We start from the raw sequence: 21,998 nt of genomic DNA, 5'->3' as shown, positions 1-21,998 counted from the left end.
TGCGGTCTCCATCAGCAGGTCACCTATGCTTCTTGATGCAAGACGAGACCTCCACTCACTCTGCACAAACTTCGTTTGATTGAAACCTCACAGTTTGCAGAAGAGGCCGGTACAGTGAGAATGGATTCGATCAGGCTGAGGATGTTAGGGCTCTGCTGTCAATCTCTGGCAAGGTGCTCATGTAAACATTCACTTCTCAGACTGCCTGCTCTTGAAGATGGTCGACCGGGAAGTTAACTTTGTTAACAAAAAACGATGACAAATACAGTTGTAAAATGCTTTTTCCATAAACAGGAGATGGCCCCAACATCATCAAAACGATTATTAAAACATATCAACATGAAATATTCTTGACAAAAAAAAGACTAAAAGGTAGTTGAACACTTAAGTTGAAGAAAACAGGACACAAACATACAGAATGTTTTTTTTTTCCCTCAAAATTTGTCATTATCTAAATGTCTCTTTGAATGACTGCACATTTCTCCTCAGACGCTCTCAGATCATCTCTCTGGTGAACAGCAGCACAACATTAACGCACCGTATGCTAGGTAACCTGATGTTCAGAAGTAAAATCAAATTATTTTTAAACATTATGCCAAGGAGAACACAACAATGAGATGCTGCATTGCTTCCAGATGAGGCGACTGATTCTGTAAAAATTGGTCTTGAATTAAGTCTGTTGGTTAGTTCATAGCTTGCTTTGTTTGCATAATGATGATTTATAACTGAACATTTACTGTACAACACAAAGTAGAAGAACACTAAGGCTTACAAAATTACAGAATAAAATCAACAGCAGTTCTGACTAAACTGAAGATATGGGTTTGGATTTATGGGCTGTTGTACAGTGTTGTTTTGGTCGAGGGTTTTTTTCTAATTAATTTCTGATCGACTCATGTTGCAACATTGCCCCGGTTTTACCAATGTTGTTGCATCTTTCCAGACTGAACTTAAAATCAGTTGGATGAAATGAATGAACTAAAATGATATTTTTCCTAATATGACTCAAATCTTTAGTCAACTAAAAACTGAGGTTCAGTTTGTAAGATTTAAGTGATTTAGTGGTGTTTCACTTGTGTGTTTCATCTAGATTATACAAATTGCTGTTTTCTTTACACTAGAATGGGCCCTTTATATTTAAATACTTTATAATTACATCAGGAGTGGGTCCTCTCCACTGAAGCCGACGTGTTTTTTAAACTTGGACTAACTAAACAACTTTTGAATGAAGGCTGCCACAGGTTCTTTTTCATGTTTTGAAGGGGAGGGTGCAACATGCAACTTCACTCACTAAATTCTACACACCCTTTCACATAGCCGACTAAATGAACACTGGTCTGAGATTTTGTTCAACAGTGACCCCCCCCCCCACTGGGAAGTCAAAATGCTCTGAAAGTGTCTCTAAATTAAAAATGTTATATGATTTCAGAAATGTTTTAATTGGAAAATATATATTTTCTGACTCGAACCAAGATATCGTTGCAGTGATCTGCATCAGGACAATTCAAGATTCACCACCTTCATAGCTTGGGCAATCCCCATGTTAAATCCTCCAGGCTAACCTGACATGATTTGTTTTAACCGTTCTATACTCAAGTTGACCTGGCAACTCCTTATGTTTCCTTGTAAAAGTGTCAGAGTTAGACAAGCAGACTTGAGATCCAATCTACATTGAGAAATGTCACAAAATCCTATTAAAACTTATTATTATGTGCATCTTATTTTACCTGTCACCGGCTGGTCGGTTCAGCAAAATTCACCCAATACTATATAAAATCCCCCATATTTGGCAGGTGCTCATTTCTAACCATGAGTAATAGCAGACATTACAGTACAAGAGCACACACACACACTCACACACAGGTTGACCAGCAGGTTATTACAGCAGCAGTGTAGCTTATTACCCTGCCTCAGCACCACTCAATTATTCAGCCTGAGTCCACGGGGAAAGTAGACGCAGCTCAGTGTGCTACTTACAACAAGCCTAAGTAGGCCAAAGAGACTGAAACTAAAGTATGACACACAGACGCACCACAGCGTTATCATGCCCGCTACGGAAACGAGGAAATCCAAGTATAGGTAACACATTTCAGGCAAAACTTTGGCAATTTACACTGTATGTGGAATGGTTGAGTCATTTTTGGTGAATGGATCACAGAAAGCCAAACATTGGCAATAACCAACCCAGAATTTCAACATGACCCAACGCTCATTTCATCTGACTTTAACATTTTCAGTGTCAGTTCGTAGAGCCAAAAAATATCTGTACACTATTGCCAAATTGGCCTTTTCTGTGAAAACCAAGGTATTTCGTCCCAAAAACATTCCTCTTGAGCCTGCTTAATAGAAATAAAGCTGGTACATCGACAGTCATACATACCTGAGTGCCTATGTACACCAACTACAGAGGATGATAGAACCTTGCTTGATCCCCCAGAAGTTTATTAAGTACTTTTAGCGTCTTGTGGATAAATACAGAGCGAAGGCAGAGGGGCTAAGAGTAAGAGAGGAAAGGGAGCAAATCTATTTTAGAGTGAGATTAAGCAGAGCTGTGTTGAAATAGAAGCCCTGACTGACCGAGCCATGATCTGGGGACTTATTAAAGAGTCTTATTAAAAGTTAAGGAAGGCCCTAAGAAGCGTACAATAAGAGTGGGGGATGGGGGGTGGAAAAAAAAAATCACAGTGGAGGGGGTGATGTGTGTGGCAGAGAAAGGATTGAGTTTAAGCTCCCTTTTCTTTCCTCCCTCACTGATGCTCTCTTCCCTGTTCTGCTTCCTCACACACACACACACACACACACACACACACACACACACACACACACACACACACACACACACACACACACACACACACACACACACACACACACACACACACACACACACACACACACACACACACACACTTCCCAACAATCTGCCTCCCCACTCTCCAAACAGGTCAGCTAAATAAAGTCCACATTTTCAGCCTGATTTCTGACAGCCTGAACACAAGCACAAGGCACGAACATGCATGCACACATACACAGGCACTATTGCATGCACTTACAGTCATCAAGAGCTTTTCGGAGCAAATCCCCTTTTCCCCTGTATTGCTGGGCAGTGTGCAGCACTCACTGAGCGTAACAAAGGCTGGTGCAGGCTGATTTGGTTCGGTGCAGTCCTGCGTAGCTGCAGCCTGTCCCGTAGAGAGTAGAGGGAGTGCTGTACCAGCTGCTTATCGATCAGTTAAAAGATAAGACTTGCTAGAGCTAAATATCTGACGCCAAGGGGGAGTACTGCCATAGAGCTGCTTTCCAACCTTACCAGGAACCCAGGGGATGTGGATCGAAGACCACAACTATGTGTGTGTGTGCCTGTGTGTATGTGTGTATGTGCGTGCGTGTGTAAGAGGGAGATGACAATAAACAAGCAGTGACAAAAAGTACAGAATATGCTTCATCATTTTGCCTCTTTGTTTCTCCCCTTCTCTAGATACTAACCATCATCAGCTCTTTATCCTTCAAACCAGAGCAGGCAGGAAGCATAATGGAAACCATGGCAACGAGACAGCGAATAGACAGCACTGATTGAGCCGAGTGAGGATGGATGGATGGTATGGATAGATGGGATTTTCTGAGAGGACAAGTGAAGGGGAGCTGAACGGAGAAGATATGTGGGAGAACAAAAATAAGATTCCCCAAACCCTCCCCTTTAACATGCATGTTTGAAATAGACAGTCACACACACACACTCAGTGGAATTTTTTTTGGCAGATCTGTGGGACTTTGAGGGATAATGTGAGTCGGTGCTTTGGTTTAATAAGGCCTCTGTGGGGTTTTCTTTACTATTTCCAAGCTGCAGCTATCAAGGTTACTCATTAAACATGTACAGCCCACATAATTCAGCTGGACTCAAACCAGCAGAAAGCATGCAGTTATTCCCAGTCACTCAGGTTCTGGCACTAATTCTATTTACTGCACCTCAACTACCAGCATGTAGTGTCTGGCATTAAGGTTTCCTCATATGTTATGCTGGTTTTCTTTTTTTTTTTCTCCTGGCAGTAAGCTGGAATTATAATGTCAAATTTAAAACAAACGTCATAGAAACAAAACATATGAGGATTAATGTGAAATTATTCTAATTTATTCCAGGCATAATCCCTCATAATATCCCTGGTAAGTAGCTGTAAGCAGGCAGACACACACGCTCAGTCTTCTATATCCACACATACAGTAATACCTACGGCAACCCCCCGTTCCCTGAGTAACCAGTATCAGGAAGAAGACAATTACTTCTTCCTTAAACTATTGCTGCCTTGAGGTTGAATGTCTCCGCCAACCAGTCAGAGGTCTGTCCCGACCTCTGCCGACCTTTTGTAGTGAGGACTTCAGAGAGATTTACAGAAAGGCATATTCTCATAATTAGCATATAAATGCTTGAGATATGTGCAGAAACGTTTTGATTTCACAGTGACCTCTGACCAACAAAAAATGAATTCATCCTCAAGTCCAATTGAATATTTCAGCCGAATTTGAAGACTTTCCCTCAAGATGTTCCTGAGTTATCGCTGATGAAAATGACTTGACCTGAGATGGACAACACAAGCATAATGCCTCTGTCTGAGGCTAGCAACACAGACATAATACAGAAATCAAGTTAAGTTGTAGAGACAATAAAGAAAGAAATGGATGAAACAATATTTTGTGTAATAGTTTGCCTAATTAACAATGACTCAAAGCATGTTTAAGCATAATATAATAAAATATATAGCATGTATTACCTTAAACAACAACTTGTGTAATGTTTGGCTTGATAAGCAATGACTTACAGCATATTTTAGCTTGATAAAGTTAACCTTTTATTTATTAGGTTAATAAACAGCAACTTGTAACTTAACAGGGCGTTGGAGGCTAATACATTTTAACTTATATCAAATCTAACCACTTGAAATTAAACTTATAGCATATTGTACTCAATACAATTACACTTAGAGCATTTATAAAGCTAATAAGCAGTAAACAAAAATACAATAGTACCCTAACAGAGTATTGTAGGCCAATACATTTGAAATGAGAGCATGCACCATAATGAACCTAATATTATTTATAGCGTTAAGTACCTTAAACAACAACTTATTAATTAAAGTTCTAGCATTTATTAAGTTAATAAAGAGTAACTATTAACCCAGCAAGGTGTTGGAAGCTAATACATTTAAACTTGTAGAATGTATTACCTGAAACATTAACTTGTGTAATGTTTAGCCTAATTAACAATGGCACATCATGTATTTAAAGTTAAATCAAAAGTTATTAAATGTATTTTGTTAACAAACAACAAGATTTAACTTAACATGGTGTTGTATGATAATAAAATGGAACGGTGGTTTGTGTAATATTTAATACAATTGAACTAATCGTGCGCACTGGGTGTTTGGATGCGTGGAAGTTTGTCCTTAGACCTCTGGCCCTGTCAAGCTTAGCAAGTCATCGTACTTCAAGCATTTCATCATGCAAATATAAAACTTATTCTGGAGACGTGCTTCGAAATAAAGCAGAAATCTTACTTGGGTCTTATATATCTCTGCCTCCTGCTGGTCTCACTGTTGCTCCCATGTGTTCACAGCGTAACAACGAAACACATCTGCGGTGTTTGGAGTCATGTTGCTCCACGTTGTCCCGCACATTGTTCCGCATGTTATTTCACATGTTGTCCCGCACATTGTTCCGCATGTTGTCTTCGTGTTCGTGTTGAAGACGTGACGCGGCCCAGGTGAAGCCATACAGGTGTTTCCACTTCCTCACCTGACGAGGGCTCTTCTCTGGACCACGTGGGCAGTGGGCTCTCTCTCTCTCTCTCTCTCTCTCTCTCTCTCTCACACACACACACACACACACACACACATTCCCTAATACCTTACTCTAACCCTTAAAGGAATAGTTCACCCAAAGATGAAAATCCATCATCTACTCACCACTGGGTCGATGAAGGGGTGGGTGACGTGTTTGAGTCCATAAAACACTGCAGCCAAATCCAATAAAATTGAAGGAACTGGGAACCACTTCTTCAAACAGAAAAAAACACAGAAAATGCCTCCATACTGTTCCTGTGGTGTCATCCAAGTGTCCGTAAACCCTGACATTGAAAATCAACTCTTAACGCCCTCTATTAAATTATGATTTAGCCTAAATGTCCCCTGATATCCTCCTCTAAGCTGCGTTCACGTTCGTAAGCACGCACTGCACACAAGCTCTTACCCAAACGTACACGCAGGGTAAGTGGTAGCACCGCTACTTCCGGTAGCCGACATGACAGCCTGAACTCCTCTCTCCCATGTTGTGTTAATGGACTCACAGGGATCATAGAGGACTATAACACACTGAGAAAAAAGAAAAGAATAAAGATAAAATAAAGGTCTGAGCTGATTTTGTTGCCACCCAAATGCTCTGCACAGGTTTTAAAGCAATAACAACGCAATATATCTTTATCCCTAAGTATTACGAGGCAAATTTAGTATTCTGTATTCGCAACATGTTCTTCAAATTAAATTTCTGTGTCAACTCAGATTTAATGTTGTTGTCATCAACAAGCTTTTAATCTCAGTTTGACACTACCTCACCAAACTATACTGCTGCGAGGCTGTCCGTTTAACTCACAGTCCCATAAAAAGAACTTGTTGGCTCTCTGAATACACTTACCCCGAGTTGTAACTTGATGTATGCACTCAAACACTGAAAGCTACCGGTGTCAAAGCACCTGAGGAGGACTGATTTAAACCATTTCATCTCATCTCATTTCCACATCCTCCAGTCCCCCTCTGCCTCAGCAATCTTCCTTCCCTCGCTCCCTTCATTAGATCGCACCCTCTCCTTGTTGAAAGAGCGGGAAGACGGCTGGTTATTCAGATTTAAATCAACACTGACAGAGGAGCAGATGTAAAGAGCGAGAGAGAGAGGAGGGTAAAGAGCTACAAAGTTTGCATCTGACGTTGTTAGTATTAATGTGATTCCAATGCGAGGGCTGGGATTGATGCAGTCAGATGAGGGGCCGTGTTCACATCCTAATCGCTAATAGCATCAGAGCAGCCAGACTATAAAGACCTCTACCAGTTCAACCGAGAACAAGCGCGCGCACCAGCACAGATCAAGACGATAAGGCAAACAGAGAGGACACGAGGAGCCATTAGAGGCAGACCTGCTCTGTGTGTTGAAAGAGAATACCTAGATGGCCCCGATGACCCCTGCCAGACTGTTCTTCACTGTGGTTCACACCACAGCTGCTCCGCTCCCAGGAAAACGTTGTAACATAGCAAAGCAGGAAACATAGCAAACGAAATAAATGATCATCACTTTTTACTTTTTATTAATTAATTTCTGTTTTTCTCAAAACATTAGGGAAATATAACAAAACAATACGCATATGTACACATATACATACATTCACACACACATATATACATATATTCAACACAACCACCACAGTGTGTGGCTCAGAAGGTAGAGCGGGTTGTCCACTAACCAGAAGGTTGGCATTTTGATCCCTCTTCCTCCATTCCACATGCTGAAGTGTCCTTGTCATAGATACTGAACCCCAAATTGCCCCTGACCGCTGGGCCAGTAGTGTGTAAGTGATGTGTGATAGAGAAAGTGCTGCATGTAGATGTACTGTATTATAGGGGATCACATTTCACATATTATATAAATAAATAAATATATATATATATAGTGTATACAAGTGTCAAAACTCTGAAGGGCCAGATGTCCTTCGTATGACATGAAGGTCAATTTCCATCTATGTTTGTGTTAATTCCTCTTTATGTTAAAAAGAGTGAAGACTAATTCTCTCAGGCTGGCACTGTACAGAATGTAATGTATGACTGATGCAGACATCAGCAACCACATTCATTCACATTAAAGCTGCACTCCACTGGGTTTTTGTGTTGGTATAATGCACTGTGTTATCAACCTACTTAGATCACACACTAAACTGCACCAGACAAGAACAACCTGAGCACCACAGTTTTGCCCTATTTGCTAAAAATAAACTCTGGTGCCAGCCAGGTATGTTCAGTGGGGGGAGATGCACGGGAGGTGACAAATTGAAACTTCAGAGTGAAATGCAAAAAATTGCTCCCAGACAGCTGTGGTCAAATTTACTCGGATGTATTTGAGTAACTGCTGGATTGCTGGTAAAATGAATTTCTTAACAACTAATAAGGTTCGCTGCAACTGACACCAACCTGTCCATGCTGAGAAGATGCTAAAGTGTCAGTGACGGAGAAATGCTAATAGTAAACAGTTCTTATTGGGATTTACAGAGACAACTTTGAGTTTGTCCTCATTGCACTGAAGGCTGGTGGGGAAATGAATGGTTTATCGATATTATGATGTTAGAGTCTGTTTCCTGGTGTCAAAAGTATTTTCATTTATCCAACGACCAAAAGCATTTTAAATGACTTTGGGGGCCCCAGGCAAAAGGGACCTACATCAAACCAAAGTGAACCTAATCAAACCTTATTGTATTGTCAAAATAACAAACAGTGCATACACTTAAGTAATAGAATGAAAGGAATTCATTGAATCAAACTTGTATTACTAATTGTTGTATACGAATAGTCTTGGAGAGCAATTCTTCCATTCTACATTTCCATTCCACACTAAGAATATTGTGATTGCATTAACTACAGCAGCATTTTGAAATAATCTACTGTCTGCCCAACACTCAGGCCAGATCACCTAAAAGAACATTTCCTTTGTCCCCTGGCCGATCTGAAAAGCTTTTTGCTGATCAAATTCAGATAAAAGCAAAAATAAATGAGTGAGTGAACATGTTTTTTTTATTTTACTATGGGCTCTTTTGCTTTAAAACATTTCAAATCTAATTGTGACTCATTGGTAAGCCTCTGGAGTACCTCTGTCTCGTACTGCAGACTCAACCTCCGAGACTCGCATGTGTGCGTGTGTGAGACAGCATCTTTAATTACCCAGGTAACGGCCAGATGCTCCATCACTCTGGCAATGGCAGTGATTAAAAGCAGTAAAATATTCATTTCAATCAGACACCCACATGCCACATGTATAATTAATGCACAGCGGAAGGACACAGGAACTTTTACCACAACCACACACATATACACACATTTCCATCACCATATTCCCTCTACACACGGCAGCCAGCTGCCGTGTGTGTATGTGTGGATCCAAGAAATAAAACTGTGGACGAGCCACTTCGAGCAACACTCCACAGGGAGGTCAGAGGGCAGCCAGACTGCATTCTGGGACATCATTCAGACACCTACACAGCAGATGTGTTGGTTTGCTCCCTCACTGCCCTGACTCTCTCTGGGAGTGTTTTTGTTGGAGAAACAGCATCGAGAGTTTGCCGTCTACCTCGTACCGTCTACTCTGCTCTCTCTGCTGTGGGTGTGCTGCGTTCACCGCTCCGTCTACTTCTCAACGCTGCGGCTTCGCTTGTCAATACCTTGAAATACCTGCAAGCAGTTTGTTGGAGGTCTCAGAAGCAGTCTGTTGTCTCTAGTGGGCGGAGGAATATACAAACACAAAACAATAAGAGACTTGAGGTGAAGTTACAGACATTAAGTAGACATCTGATTCCTAACCCTCAGTGCATGAGACAGATCTTATCTGCCCAAGGCTACCTATGTGAACAGAGAACCCAAACAGAATAGGGCTTTCCCCTTTCAGCATTTGATCTCAAATGGTTTTTTTTTAATCTAAATGTTTTATTTGTATGTAAATCACACCAAAAGAATGCTCTTTCACACACTTGAAATTAAATCTTTTCTTTTCTCCTGTCAGTCCCCATGGTTCCACTCTGTCTATTTTCTATTTCTGTCCTTTCAGTCCATCTGACTGCTGTCTCTTTGTTTTCCTTGATTAAGCCCTCTGTTTGCAGTATTGTTTAGACTGCAGCAGTAGACTACAATTACGCAGTGCAGTGTGTGTGTATTGTATCACGCTCATTACAATTACCTCTGGGTGTGAGTGTGTCATCTGTTTCCTGCTCAAGTTCCAATTTCTCTGTGAGTGGTGAGGGAGCTGCACCCAGATGGTTCGGCGTGCACGCAACAATGTGGCTCAGAAATGGGAAGTCTCCAGTCACATGAATGGAGGTTGCATGTCTAAAAAAAAAAACCTGAGACAGGTCAAAACTGTGTCACGAGGAAGAGGAACACCTTAAGAGATCACAGTTTTGGTTTGTTTTTTGGCTCTAAATCTTTTACAACCCAGGAATAAGAGGGATAAGATCTCCTACTCAACAACTTAGAAGACATAACAGTTGAAGGACATTAAAAAAAGCTCTTTGGTGAGGTCAACTATTGGGAATTGTAGTAGCTTACATTTGATTTCAACTGGCTTGGTGTAATCTTTTTTATGAGATTTCAAGACTTTACATCTGTCTGATCAGCTGTCAGAGGCCAAGCCAGGTATTTTTTGCTAAGAAGTCCAACATCAATGAGTTTCTGCCGGTAACACACACACGCAAAACCCTTCAGAAGAAAACACATCTTTCACCCACTGTCCTAATTGGTTGGTGTGACGACTGATGTGTTTTGATGATGTTGTGTGAAGTCAAAGACGCTTGATAATTTCCTCATACACTCTCTCTCACAGACAGAAACACACATGCTACACAACACGTTGTATTTCCATAATCCTGGTTTCTCTCGTTGATAAATGTGGATCTTTCAAGCATTTGAATTGAAACTGGAACGCGCAATTGGAAAATAGCCAACATTACACTTTTTTTCTTGCTTCACAAATTTATTTTCTTCCTTGCCAATTTCAAACGGAGCACATTTCTGCTGAGATATTGATATGCAAAAACGATATTGCCTCGGCTTTTCATTGCACTGTTTTGCACAAAACCAATCACTTGGCCACTTCCTCTAATGCAGACAGGGACTTTAATATAGACCTTCCCTGTTTGCAGTAAAACAAAGCTTCCACAGCAGCTGTAAGACTTTAGACTGATGTCTTGCGAGCTGATACAAATCCAGCACCGAAAATGAGAGACACAAATAAAATAATTCATCCCAAATGAAAACACAGACATGCCCTATTGATTTCTCAGTTGAACCAAGCGTGCTTTTTTGTTTTAACACAGACACAGTGGACTACCAAGATTTGAACCATAACTGCCCTCCCCTTCTTCATTGTGCGACTGCTCCTGCAGACTGTTGCTGTAATTAAAGAGTGTTTTCTCAGTCAACTTGCCTTGTTAAATAAGATTTTACAAAATCCCATGAAAGATTTCTCAAAGCTTGACAGCGGATGTTGGCATTCCTGTGCAGAGAGGGCTGTGTTTTAAAACCTGCAAACAACCTGGCATAAATTTACACCATTAAATCCCTGAGGATGGAGTATGCATAAAGTGCTGTGTGCGTAGCATGAGAAAGTAGTAGTCATAATGAGAATGTAGATGTCCTCTGCCTCCCATGGACACACCCTCCTACATGCACACACAAAGTGCTTACTCTCGTCTGTTGCTGTGTGACCATGAATAATGCACATATTAATCTTGAAATGTATGGAAGCTGTACTAATTAATTCAGCATTTCCCTGTTCGAGGTTATCTAATTAATGTGGCTTCTTTGTCGTCACTCGGCATGGATAACATTCTCTGAAAGTTCACTCAGCAGCATGTTGCAGTAGATAGAAAGATCAGAAGAGCCACTGATTTTTTATTTTTTGTCTATTTATTTCCAAAGATTTTCTTCTAAACTAGAATGACCCGTCTCTTCTTTTCACACAATCACCCCCCAGCTCCACCCTCTATTGCACTGATACCCAGATTGAACAGTAGGAGTCTCACCAGAAACCCTTGAAATTGAAATGAATGAAATACCACTAGTTTATGAGGATTTAACTTCCCCCGTCAGCTGATGATCTTCAACCCGTCCTGTGGTCTGTCCGAAGCAGGGACAGGGGCTGCTCCTATCTCTGAAGCTACAACTGGGACTGGACCTTTGCTCTGTTGATCCACATTTGGGGAAAGAAGAGATGCAGTTTGGGGAAGCAGAGCAGCAGGCAGTGCAGGGGGGTGTGAGGCGGGGCTGTGAGGCAGGCGGGTCTTGTTCGCCCTTTCTGGTTGTCTTTCTTGATCCTTAGCGTTTTTCAGCAACACCTGGACGCTCTTGGAGAAGACGTCACGAGGGTCAGAATCAGGTAGAGCGGGGCAGACGCAGCTTTCCCTCAACTCCAGAGCCTGGACACAGAGCCAACGCAGAACAGTCACACAGATGATTTCACAACACAACTGCAGCAAGTATAAAGAAATACGTAAAACCATGTTTTTTTTAACACCGTGGTCTTTGGGATGGAGAGCCGGCTTGTTGATTTCACATTCAGAGTTTGTAATGCTCTTGACTCAAAAACCTCCACTCGCACTCTATGGCGCCTGCTTATCCTTAGATTTTCTCTGCTTGTACTCAAACTGTGCTCTTACACAGCGCTCCAGCTTCAGCTCTTCTCCTCGTGCAGAAGCTGCCTCTGTGCACAGGTGAAATGTCTGCTTTTTTCATTATTCTATTATGATTTAGTATAAATTTTTATGTGCAACAAGTCTGTCAAGAAATAGTACAGAGGTTACTTTAACTGGGTTCATGCACTCCTATCCTCCCCGTGTTACATACAGACTCAGCTAACACAATTTCACTTGTCAACACCACATCTGGCATTCTATTGGTTGGTTGTATTTTGACAGAGCAGAAGAGAGATCTGAGGGCAGACATTTCATACACACATGATAGTAGTGTGAGTGTTGGAAGAGCTGAAGCAACAGAGAAGATATAACTAACTAAAACGTTTGAGCAAATCTAATTAAAAGCAGGATTTAAGTTTGAGCACAGAATCTTGAGTGAAAGCATTACAAAATCAGAAATCAATAAGTCCAACTCTCAAACTTAAAGACACACTCTTGAATAAAGATGGGACAAACTTCCTATAGTAAACTACACTTTCTTTTTATTCTAAATAACTTGTAATAACTTTAAATCTCATCACAGAAATGAATAAACAGCAGACATACTCACAGGTAAATATGTACTGACATATAACTGCAGACAAGATGTATGTAACCCTTTAGTTGTGGGTCATTTGTTGTTTTTGTTCACAGTGTGGTCGAATAAGAAATCATCAAAATGCATCTGTGAACTGAAAACAATGTGATGACAGATACGGAGGAGAATGTGAAGGACCAGAGACGAAGACAACAGTGACTGAAGTACAGGGATAAACAGATGCATGAAGCTGAAGACACCACAGACAGAATAACCAGACATTTACAGACCGGCTACTTGTTTTTTGAGGTTGTACTAGGGCACATCGCTGCTTCAAGCTAAATTCTAACCCAGTTCTACTGGTTTGTATTTATTTATGGGGCAGAGTTGGGTGTCCCCTAACCAGAAGGTCTGCGTTTTGATCCCAGACTCAGACCATAATGTATGTGTTGAAGTAGTCATTGGGTTTAATGTGTAATAAAGTGCATAGTGTTCGCACTGTGCTTTGAGTGGTCATCAAGACAAGAAAAGTGCTAGTTAACACAGTTTAGTGTGTAAGTACGATAATATTTGCAAATTTCAGTGAAGCACAAAGGACAGAAGAGGATGCCATTCATTTTTCCAGTTATTTGGTCAGTAATAGAAATAAATCAGTCAATCCAATAAGGTTGTATAAGCTGAGCTGCTACGAACGAACGAGTTCCTCCCCAACAATTAGGCGCATCCTCTCTGTCTGTCTCACACACAACTCATCAATCTCACACTTAGTGTCACCTGCAAGACTCCCGAGCACACACACATGCACTTTGTTTCCCCACTCAACAGGCCCCCCTCTCATGCTACCAGTGGACTTAATGCGCTTTGCTGAAGGATGATGAGTGCACTAGTGGAGGCAGAGTGCCCTCACAAGAGTCGGGTTAACTAGCTTGATGCTGTCACCCCTCGCAAGGTTAAAAACATCACATTATGCATCATTTTCACCCGACTGAGCTCAGCTGTTAAGTGGCTCATATGTGCCACTATGCAGGATTGAATGAATTGGGGATGAGGAGGGTGCAGCGGATAGCGGAGCCAGAGAGTTTTCTCCGCAGGAACACAATGCAGGCCAACGAATCCCCAGAACTACGGTTCTTCATCACTTCGCTGCCTGTGGCTAAAGCCGGGCCTCTGCAACAACTGCTGCCAGAGGTCAAGCTACCACACAGGGATATGATATGATATGATGCATGGTCACAAACATATAACACACGCAAACACACACAAGCACATGAAACATGCACACGCTCAACGACACAGGCACCTGATGGACAATTAGTGGTTTACCCATCTGTTCGTCTGTAGTGCTTGGAGCATGTGACGGTGTACCAACAGTCCAACTCACAGTCAAGGTTAAATTCATTGCTGCCTGATACACTGTTAAACCTCTCTCTGCCTCAGACAACACACACACGTACAGCGTGAAGTTGCTTTTAGTGACTGCATGTTTATTTTCCCTATAGCCTGGAGATACCATCGACCACCACAGTATGTGCACAGTGAGTGAGCATGTAAGATCGAGCTGCTAATGTTTCCTTTCAGAGCCTCCAAGAAATGCAGTTAAGCAGATATCCGGCCCCTGTGTTGAAAATGTTTTTATTCCTCACTTCCTAAAACCCTGCATCTTTTTCACTGTCTCTCCATATGTCAGCAGGTGGATCTACATCTCTCCAGATGCTTTATTAGCTACATGAAGATTCCTTCCAACAGCTCCTACAGTTACACTCTGTCTCCTACACAACAGACAGGTGTAGGGCTCTGTGCGTCTGTACCTCTGGTATGAGGCTGTCCAGCAGAGTGAATCTGTTCCTGTGTGATGGGTGTGTGGACAGCCACTCAGGGAGGGTGGGCTCTCCTGTCAGCTGGTCTCTGATTTCCATTTGCTGCCAGAAAACAGGTCCTGCTCGCACATCTGCACATGCCTAGGAAGGGCACACACACACACACACACACACACACACACACACACACACACACACACACACACACACACACACACACACACACACACACACACACACACACAATGGAGAGTCAGAAACACAATGTAGCATCCCTCTGTCCTGTACTGAGATAAAAATCCTCAGTGAACGATCACATTAAGTTTAGTTTCGTTTGACAACAGTGCCCCCTAGTGCTCTAAAAAGCTGCTACAGGACTTGACAGTAACTGTGTGATTCTATGATAAAATACTGATTAACCTACAAAGACAAAAAAGGTTTTCAAAGTTATTACAGAGTTATTGAGCATGACCTCTAAAAACCACCAGTGATTGTGAGTGCTCTCAAATGTTGTTACTATAATGAGATAATACAGTTTCAATCCCTTGTATGGGTCAAGATCCATAAATGTTACACTATATCCTACCTTTCTCAGGATGCAAGCCAATAGCCACTTTCATCATATGTGCACTTCTTTCAAATTTCTTACTTCCAGTTTGTAATCTTCTATTTATTAGCGTTTATCTTAACAGGTTTTGTCCCACTGAGATTAAATATATATCTGTTACAAGGGAGACCTGGCCAGGAATAGCAGCAATACAGTTTCAAGAGTCAAAGTAATTAGCAGACAAACACATATATTAATATCATTAAAACTTGATCATATGAAACACTTTTAAGAGATTTTGACGGAGCTATGAACTCGCTAAAGGTTATAAGGTTTTGAAGTCTGTAAATTATTCCACGCTTTCTGTTCCATAGTTCTAGTTTAAATGGAATTTTGCCGAGAAAGGTTTTGAACACACTGGGCTGAGGAAATGATATACAACACAATTTCATAGTCAAGAACAGGTTTAAAGGTAGATTCCAACACAAGAAAGAAAAGCAGGATTTGTTTCAGCTTTTTCCATGTGTAAACTTCATGTTAAGAATTTTAAGAAAATCCCAAACTCAGGGACCATGATGATGTCAGGATTATTTAGAAAACAGACATTGAAAAACTAGTATTGTCTCTCAGTTTATCTTGTACAGTCAATGTTTTGTCCACTGTCCCTGTTAAATAAAGAATGTAAGCTCCTCCAAAGCCACAGAAGAGATTATATATATATTATAGATTTCATAGGCTGAGTAAAACCTTGTGACAGGTAAACTAAAGTTAAACTTAACTAAACCGTCACACTGGAGATGATGCTGATGATGATAATACCTTAGCAGCCAACTGTAATCCCACTTTGTCGGCCTCGGCCTCTAGCTTGCGACTGTAGGGACGATTGAACATCAGCTGAGGGGAGAGACACATGAGGTTTGCATTAGGTTTGCACAAACCTTAACAGTCAAACAAGTTCCTCATTGAAACTGTTTGCTTTAAGTTCAGACAAATAGTCTTTAAAACAACAGAATAGAATTGTGTTGTTGCCTTGTCAGTAAAAATGTATGCATGTGTGTAAAGTGAAAATGTTTTTTTTCAATTAAGTGGCAGGAAATACAAGGTGTAATGTGTCAAACCTGTGTAAGCTTGTCTTGCACCCACTGTCCCAGCAGTGCCAGGCTGTCTCGAGGACAAACAGCCCATATGGCTGTCAGCAGAATAAGAGACAGGAGGTCCACAACATGAGACAGACTGGCCTGTTCTGCCTGGGGAGAAGAGTGAAGGGACGTGAGATGAGAAGGTGACAGAGGAGAAAAGGAAAGAAGGAAAGAGGAAAATAAAGGTTTGTTACACAGATTAAAAGATAATAGGAATAGGGAGAGAGAAATAGAGGGGGAAAGTTAGTGGGATGTGAAGGCAGCTGGAACATATTGATCGTTCCCATCTATTTTAGTGGAACTTAACTCTGCAACAGACTTAGAGGTTTTAACAGCCAATCCGATAGCGCACACCTACTGGGTAATACCAAGCACATCAATGCTCATTCCTTTCATCTAATTAAAATCTCCTTCAAGCATTTCCTCCGAGGACGTTTAAAGTTTCGAAATACCCACTTCATTAGACACTTTTTTAGAACAAGAAAATGGGCTTTTATTGCTGGAATAAAAACAGCCATCGGAGGAAAATTAATAAAGCATGACAGTGGCCTAGGTCGACAGGTCTCCGGTCATCATAGCACACGCAGGATTAGTGAGTGTCTGGAGGTGAATGTCAGTGAGTCTTTATCACCGGCTGATGCAACAGCAATGCAAGTGATGCCACCTCAGCCGATATTATACATTTGAGACAGAGTGGGGGGCTGATGATGAATAGTCAGGTCTCTCAGTGTATAATGCGCATAACTATAGGAGGTCTGCATACATATTTTATGACCTTATATGGGAGAGACCTGGCTGTCTTCCAGCTGTAACTTCTCTGTGTGCCAAGGGCTTCTACATGACTTCACTTTGTTCTTGAAATTATTTGCAAGGGTTTTCAATGAGTCATCCTTATGCAGCAGAAGCAAGGTCTGCTATCAAAGAAGCACCTCAAATGTGCATACTATCAGGGATGGAGCGGTCACCTGTTAAACAGCAGACCATGGTAACATGGTAGCAAAGTGCATTTTCAGTGTGTTGTAGAAACGTGGCAGGCTGTGTCAGAGCTACAGATTTTTTCCAGTTGTCTGAGCCACAGCTAGCTGCTGTTAGCATCCGCCATTGCCAAATTACATTGGTGCGTTGGTCCTCAACGGTGTTTGGGCTTGACGTCAAGTATAGACGTTCACACTGAGCACAAATGAAATAAGGGAAACAGAAACTATTTCTCTGGTTTCTTTCCAGAGAAAACGCTGCTGTTTAAACCAGTTTATTTGCTTCTTCTGTTGGATTCATGTGAAGTTAAATAGAAGAGTAAATCAATGAACTCATGAATTCTACTGTCAGTCACATTTTTTCAGGGAGAACTGAACATTGGAAATCACTGCTTTTTAATTAGCTGTGTTCAGCATAATCATGATATTCTGACTGAAATGTCATCTTTGGCAAGTTGATGGCTTCCTTCTTCAATGTTCATGCTGATATGGTGTTTTGGACATTTTCCAGCACGTGTTGACAAGACCAGGACAAAAAAAACTGTGAGTTGATTTGCTCAAAGTGCTGAAAGGTCACAGAGAAGTGAGAGACTGCCAATATCAGGTCAAATCCTACAGTACACGTAGAAACAAAGCTACAATCACAAACAAAGTATGAAGAGGATAACACACTTACAGAGTGTCCCAGTAATGCATGAGCCATCTCGTGTCCCAGGACAATGGTGAGCTGGTGAACATCCACCACACTGTCCAGCATCCCTGTAAACATAAACACCTTCCCGTTCTACATAGAAGGAAAATAAAATCCAAATTTGAGCCATGTGATGTTGGAATATAGACTTTACAGGTGTACAAAAATAGTAGTCAATAACCATAAACCTTTAAATAAGTTACCTGAACATGTACTAGAAGTGATGTATCCCAGTACTAACAATCCCCCCCATTCTAAGTAATCAGAAAAAATGTATGGTAAATATGAAAAATTGATTATTTTACTACATACACCTCCACCAAGAAGGTTATGTTTTAATTAGTGTTTGCTTGTTAGATAGCAGGATTCAGCAAAAGTTACAAAACGTAATTCCACTAAATTTTGTAGAGGGGTGTGTCAGGTAAACACATTCAATTTTGGATTGGATGCGAGTACACTGGTAGATGCAAGAGTTTTTATTCAGTTTCATTAACATGGCAAGATAGGGTGTTAGCCTTGGCAGAGGTTCGCACTTTCTGTGCACCCTTCTACTTCACTGTCAAGCCTTTTTTTAATGTGGGTAAGAGGCAAAATCAAGCAAAAGGTGATGTGAAAACTATAATGTTCTTGCTCTGTCACAAGGAATAAAAGACATCGTCAAATATGAGATTCAGGATGCAATGGTATGAAGATATGATAATATAATACTACTTAAAAAAATCTCTATTTACTTACTGGAAGGACAAAGGCGTTGACATTTGGACTTTGCACCAAGTGGACGCTCCAGGTGACATCAGACACTTCAGGGATGTCCTTGTTCCTTTGTGCCAGATGCTGCACCACCCGCTCTACCAACTTGTGACGGGGGTCAGTGACTGGAAGGAGCAACTCTTCAAACTCCTGCATGTACTGAAACACACACACACATTTTTAAGGAAGATTTTTTTGGCTCCTTTGACAACACATTTTCCCCTCCAACATTAATCTAACTACAGTATATGTTGTCTAGTCTGTCTGCTTGGCATTATGGTTTTCATTGTATACTCAATAAATCATTTGAAAATAATTTTCTATCCCTAGTCATCCTGTTAAGAACAAGTCATCCTGTTAAGAACACAGACGCACGCACTCACTCACACGCACTCACTCACTCACACTCACTCACACACACACACTCACTCACTCACTCACTCACTCACTCACTCACACACACACACACACAGACACACACACACACACACACACACACACACACACACACACACACACACACACACACACACAGGTCATCATGTCTGTCCCCTCTCCCTCTCTCACAGCCTCTGAAGTCAGAGCAGCCAGCTCCATGTAGGTCTCTTTGCTGAACACCAGGAGGCGGATCCGTCCCGTCAAAGGAGACTCATCCAGGTGAGTCAGTAGGAGTAGAGCTGCAATCACCATGGCAACACCCGCCCCTGCTGCCAGATGCCAACGACGCCTCCAGACCCATTCGTGCATGAGCTGCCGACGGTTGGATGGTAGAGAAGCCCACCACTTCCTTATGCTCCTGCAAACAAAGACAGGCCACAAGCTCTGTGAGATCTGTTTGTGTAGCTCACAAAACATCATGAAGTCGATTCAAACATCATACTGGTAAAGAACAAAAACAAAAGACTAAGTTCAACTCCTGTCATGTCTATAAAATTTGCAGACTTTAGTAGGAAAGATAGAATCCAGGCAGATGCATAGAGATCAATAATGTCTTTTTAAAATGATGCATGCATTATGTTCACACAATGTTCTAGGCACAAAATGCTGAGGTAATTTTGTGAGATTGTCCAGAGGAAACAGTCAAATGTATTTATTTGTTCTTATTTCAATACAACAATTGATAAAACTGTTTTCTATTTGAAATTGAGAACAATCAGCTGATGAAAGTATTCAAAATAAATATATTGAATGTTACCAATTGGTTTCCAAAATAATATCAATGTCTTCCTTTAAAGTGTGTATGCTCATTGAGCCAGTCTCAGCTGATAATGTGCAAGAGGCATGTTACACCCTGGACAGATCGACAGTCTTTCTCACAAACAAAAAACCACGTACACTAACAGTCATACCTACTGGTAATTAACCTTTAGAATTTAGACAGAAGCATAGCGCACCTAGAAGGAAAATATACAGGCAGATTCAAACCCACAGCTGTGAGGCAACAGTGCCCACTGTAACACCATGCCATCCCCTGCTCAATTATTTCCATAATTTACCATCTTCCAACGGATTTATTGGAATGTCAACATTATTTGACAATGATGGCCTATCACAGATAGTGAGTGTATATGATATGCAATGTGCAGCAATATGAATGCAGGAAAAGATGTGCTGGGTAATTACATAAATAGATAACAAAGGTTTTGGTACTAAATTTAACTGGGAACAATTTTACATTTGTAGTCCCCTGCAGAGCAAAAGTGACCAGAAACAACAGAGCAATATATATATATATATATATATATACAGTCCCATACCTGCCCAGGATTATCGCCAGTAGCTTCTGCAGAGGTTTCAGCACCAGCCATAAGAGGGGAGCAGGCAGGGCCCTCAGGGGGGCTGAGGTGTGGAGGTGGTGTCCGCCCCGGCTCTGGACAGGACCCGGCCGCAGAGGGGAGGTGATTCTGGGACTAATCTGGAAACACTGGGTCGGTCCATTGCTACGGAACCGCAGAGGTGGTGGAGCGGGAGCAGGTCTGAGGTGGAGAGAGCTCAGTGCTCGGTGACAGCTGATCTGAGAGCAGCCGGAGGTCACAGCACATGGAGCCTGTTTACGGACCAGGACGTGTCTCAGGTGAGCAGACAGAGGACAGAGGCGACGGCACCGTGACAGACACACAGCGAGAGAGGACATGTCGTCCTTCAGACTCTCATAACACTCCTCCTCATGGAACACTTATGTTGCAGCTGCAGGCGAAGGCAGCCTCTCACCCGAGAGAGACACACTCCATCTCTGTCGAAGAGTCTTTCATTCAGGTTGTTATTCTCACAAGTGTCAATGTCATCGCTCCAGAGGACGTTAGCTCCAGCTGACCTTGTTAACCTCACACCGAGCAGCCGCCGCAGCCATGTTAGTGTCTGTTTCTGTTTTTAAAGATTCTACCACGAACACTTCAACATGTCATGTCCGTGAGACGCGGAACACACGAGCACCGACCTGAACACGGAACTTTGTTGTTGTGCAGTTTGACGTCCCCGCATCCAAAATGTTTCCGCCTAGAAACAGACGCGCACCAAAGGTTCCGGCTGGGACTACAATACATCACGGTAACTCGTCCAACACAAGAAAGTCTTTTAACAGCTTCATTGCGATATATGTGTACGGTGAGTTCATTATTAAATTACACACATTTATAAATATTAGTCTCCTAGACGTGATTGATTTGTTTATTTATCAAGATCCATGAACAGTTTTCTAAGAAATCAACAAAAACGTTAAATAAAATAATTTATAAATTAATTGGTATGTGATATAATTTATCTCCATGTGATGTATTTTCTATCTACATCGATATATTTATAGGCATTTCTCTTTTGTCTTAGTGAATTCTCTTTGCTGTGTTATGTGTGAATGTGTCTGGACTGCAAAAACGGGCAATGTTCCCTGGTCTGGATCCACACCAAAATTTAATGGGTCCTTTTCTGACTGATATCACATCTTTCCACCAAGTTTGTGGTAATCTGGCCTGTAGTTTTATGTAATTCTGCAAACCATCAAATGCATCCATGAGTGAAATAAATGTTAAAAAATCTGTCAAGTTTGAAAATATCGTTCAATTTTGTGTAAAAGAATCCA

General features: G+C 41.4%; 2 protein-coding genes across 3 annotated transcripts in view; both read right to left on the bottom strand.

The window, feature by feature from the left end:
• dab1a (DAB adaptor protein 1a) overlaps window positions 1-5,752 on the bottom strand; it is a 230,413-nt gene extending 224,661 nt beyond the window's left edge. The window contains exon 1 of one of the 2 annotated variants that reach the window (XM_069522354.1): window positions 5,550-5,752. The gene's annotated coding sequence lies outside the window, so the exon portion shown is untranslated. The remainder of the gene's footprint in view (window positions 1-5,549) is intronic. The other variant, XM_069522343.1, reaches the window with a different exon arrangement.
• A 5,931-nt stretch (window positions 5,753-11,683) lies between these two features.
• oma1 (OMA1 zinc metallopeptidase) lies at window positions 11,684-21,410 on the bottom strand. The gene is made up of 8 exons (XM_069522340.1): window positions 20,680-21,410; window positions 19,490-19,718; window positions 18,908-19,081; window positions 18,158-18,265; window positions 16,487-16,615; window positions 16,188-16,262; window positions 14,813-14,962; window positions 11,684-12,211 (listed from the first exon to the last, which is right to left on the bottom strand). The coding sequence occupies exons 1-8, from the start codon at window positions 21,054-21,056 to the stop codon at window positions 11,882-11,884; spliced, it is 1,572 nt and encodes a 523-aa protein (XP_069378441.1). The 5' UTR covers window positions 21,057-21,410; the 3' UTR covers window positions 11,684-11,881.
• Between the last annotated feature and the right edge of the window lie 588 nt (window positions 21,411-21,998).

The sequence above is a fragment of the Paralichthys olivaceus genome, chromosome 3 (assembly GCF_024713975.1).
Source record: "Paralichthys olivaceus isolate ysfri-2021 chromosome 3, ASM2471397v2, whole genome shotgun sequence".
In the NCBI taxonomy this organism is placed as follows: domain Eukaryota; kingdom Metazoa; phylum Chordata; class Actinopteri; order Pleuronectiformes; family Paralichthyidae; genus Paralichthys; species Paralichthys olivaceus.
Note: the sequence above shows the minus strand (reverse complement) of the source record. Positions and strands in the feature narration are given on the sequence as shown.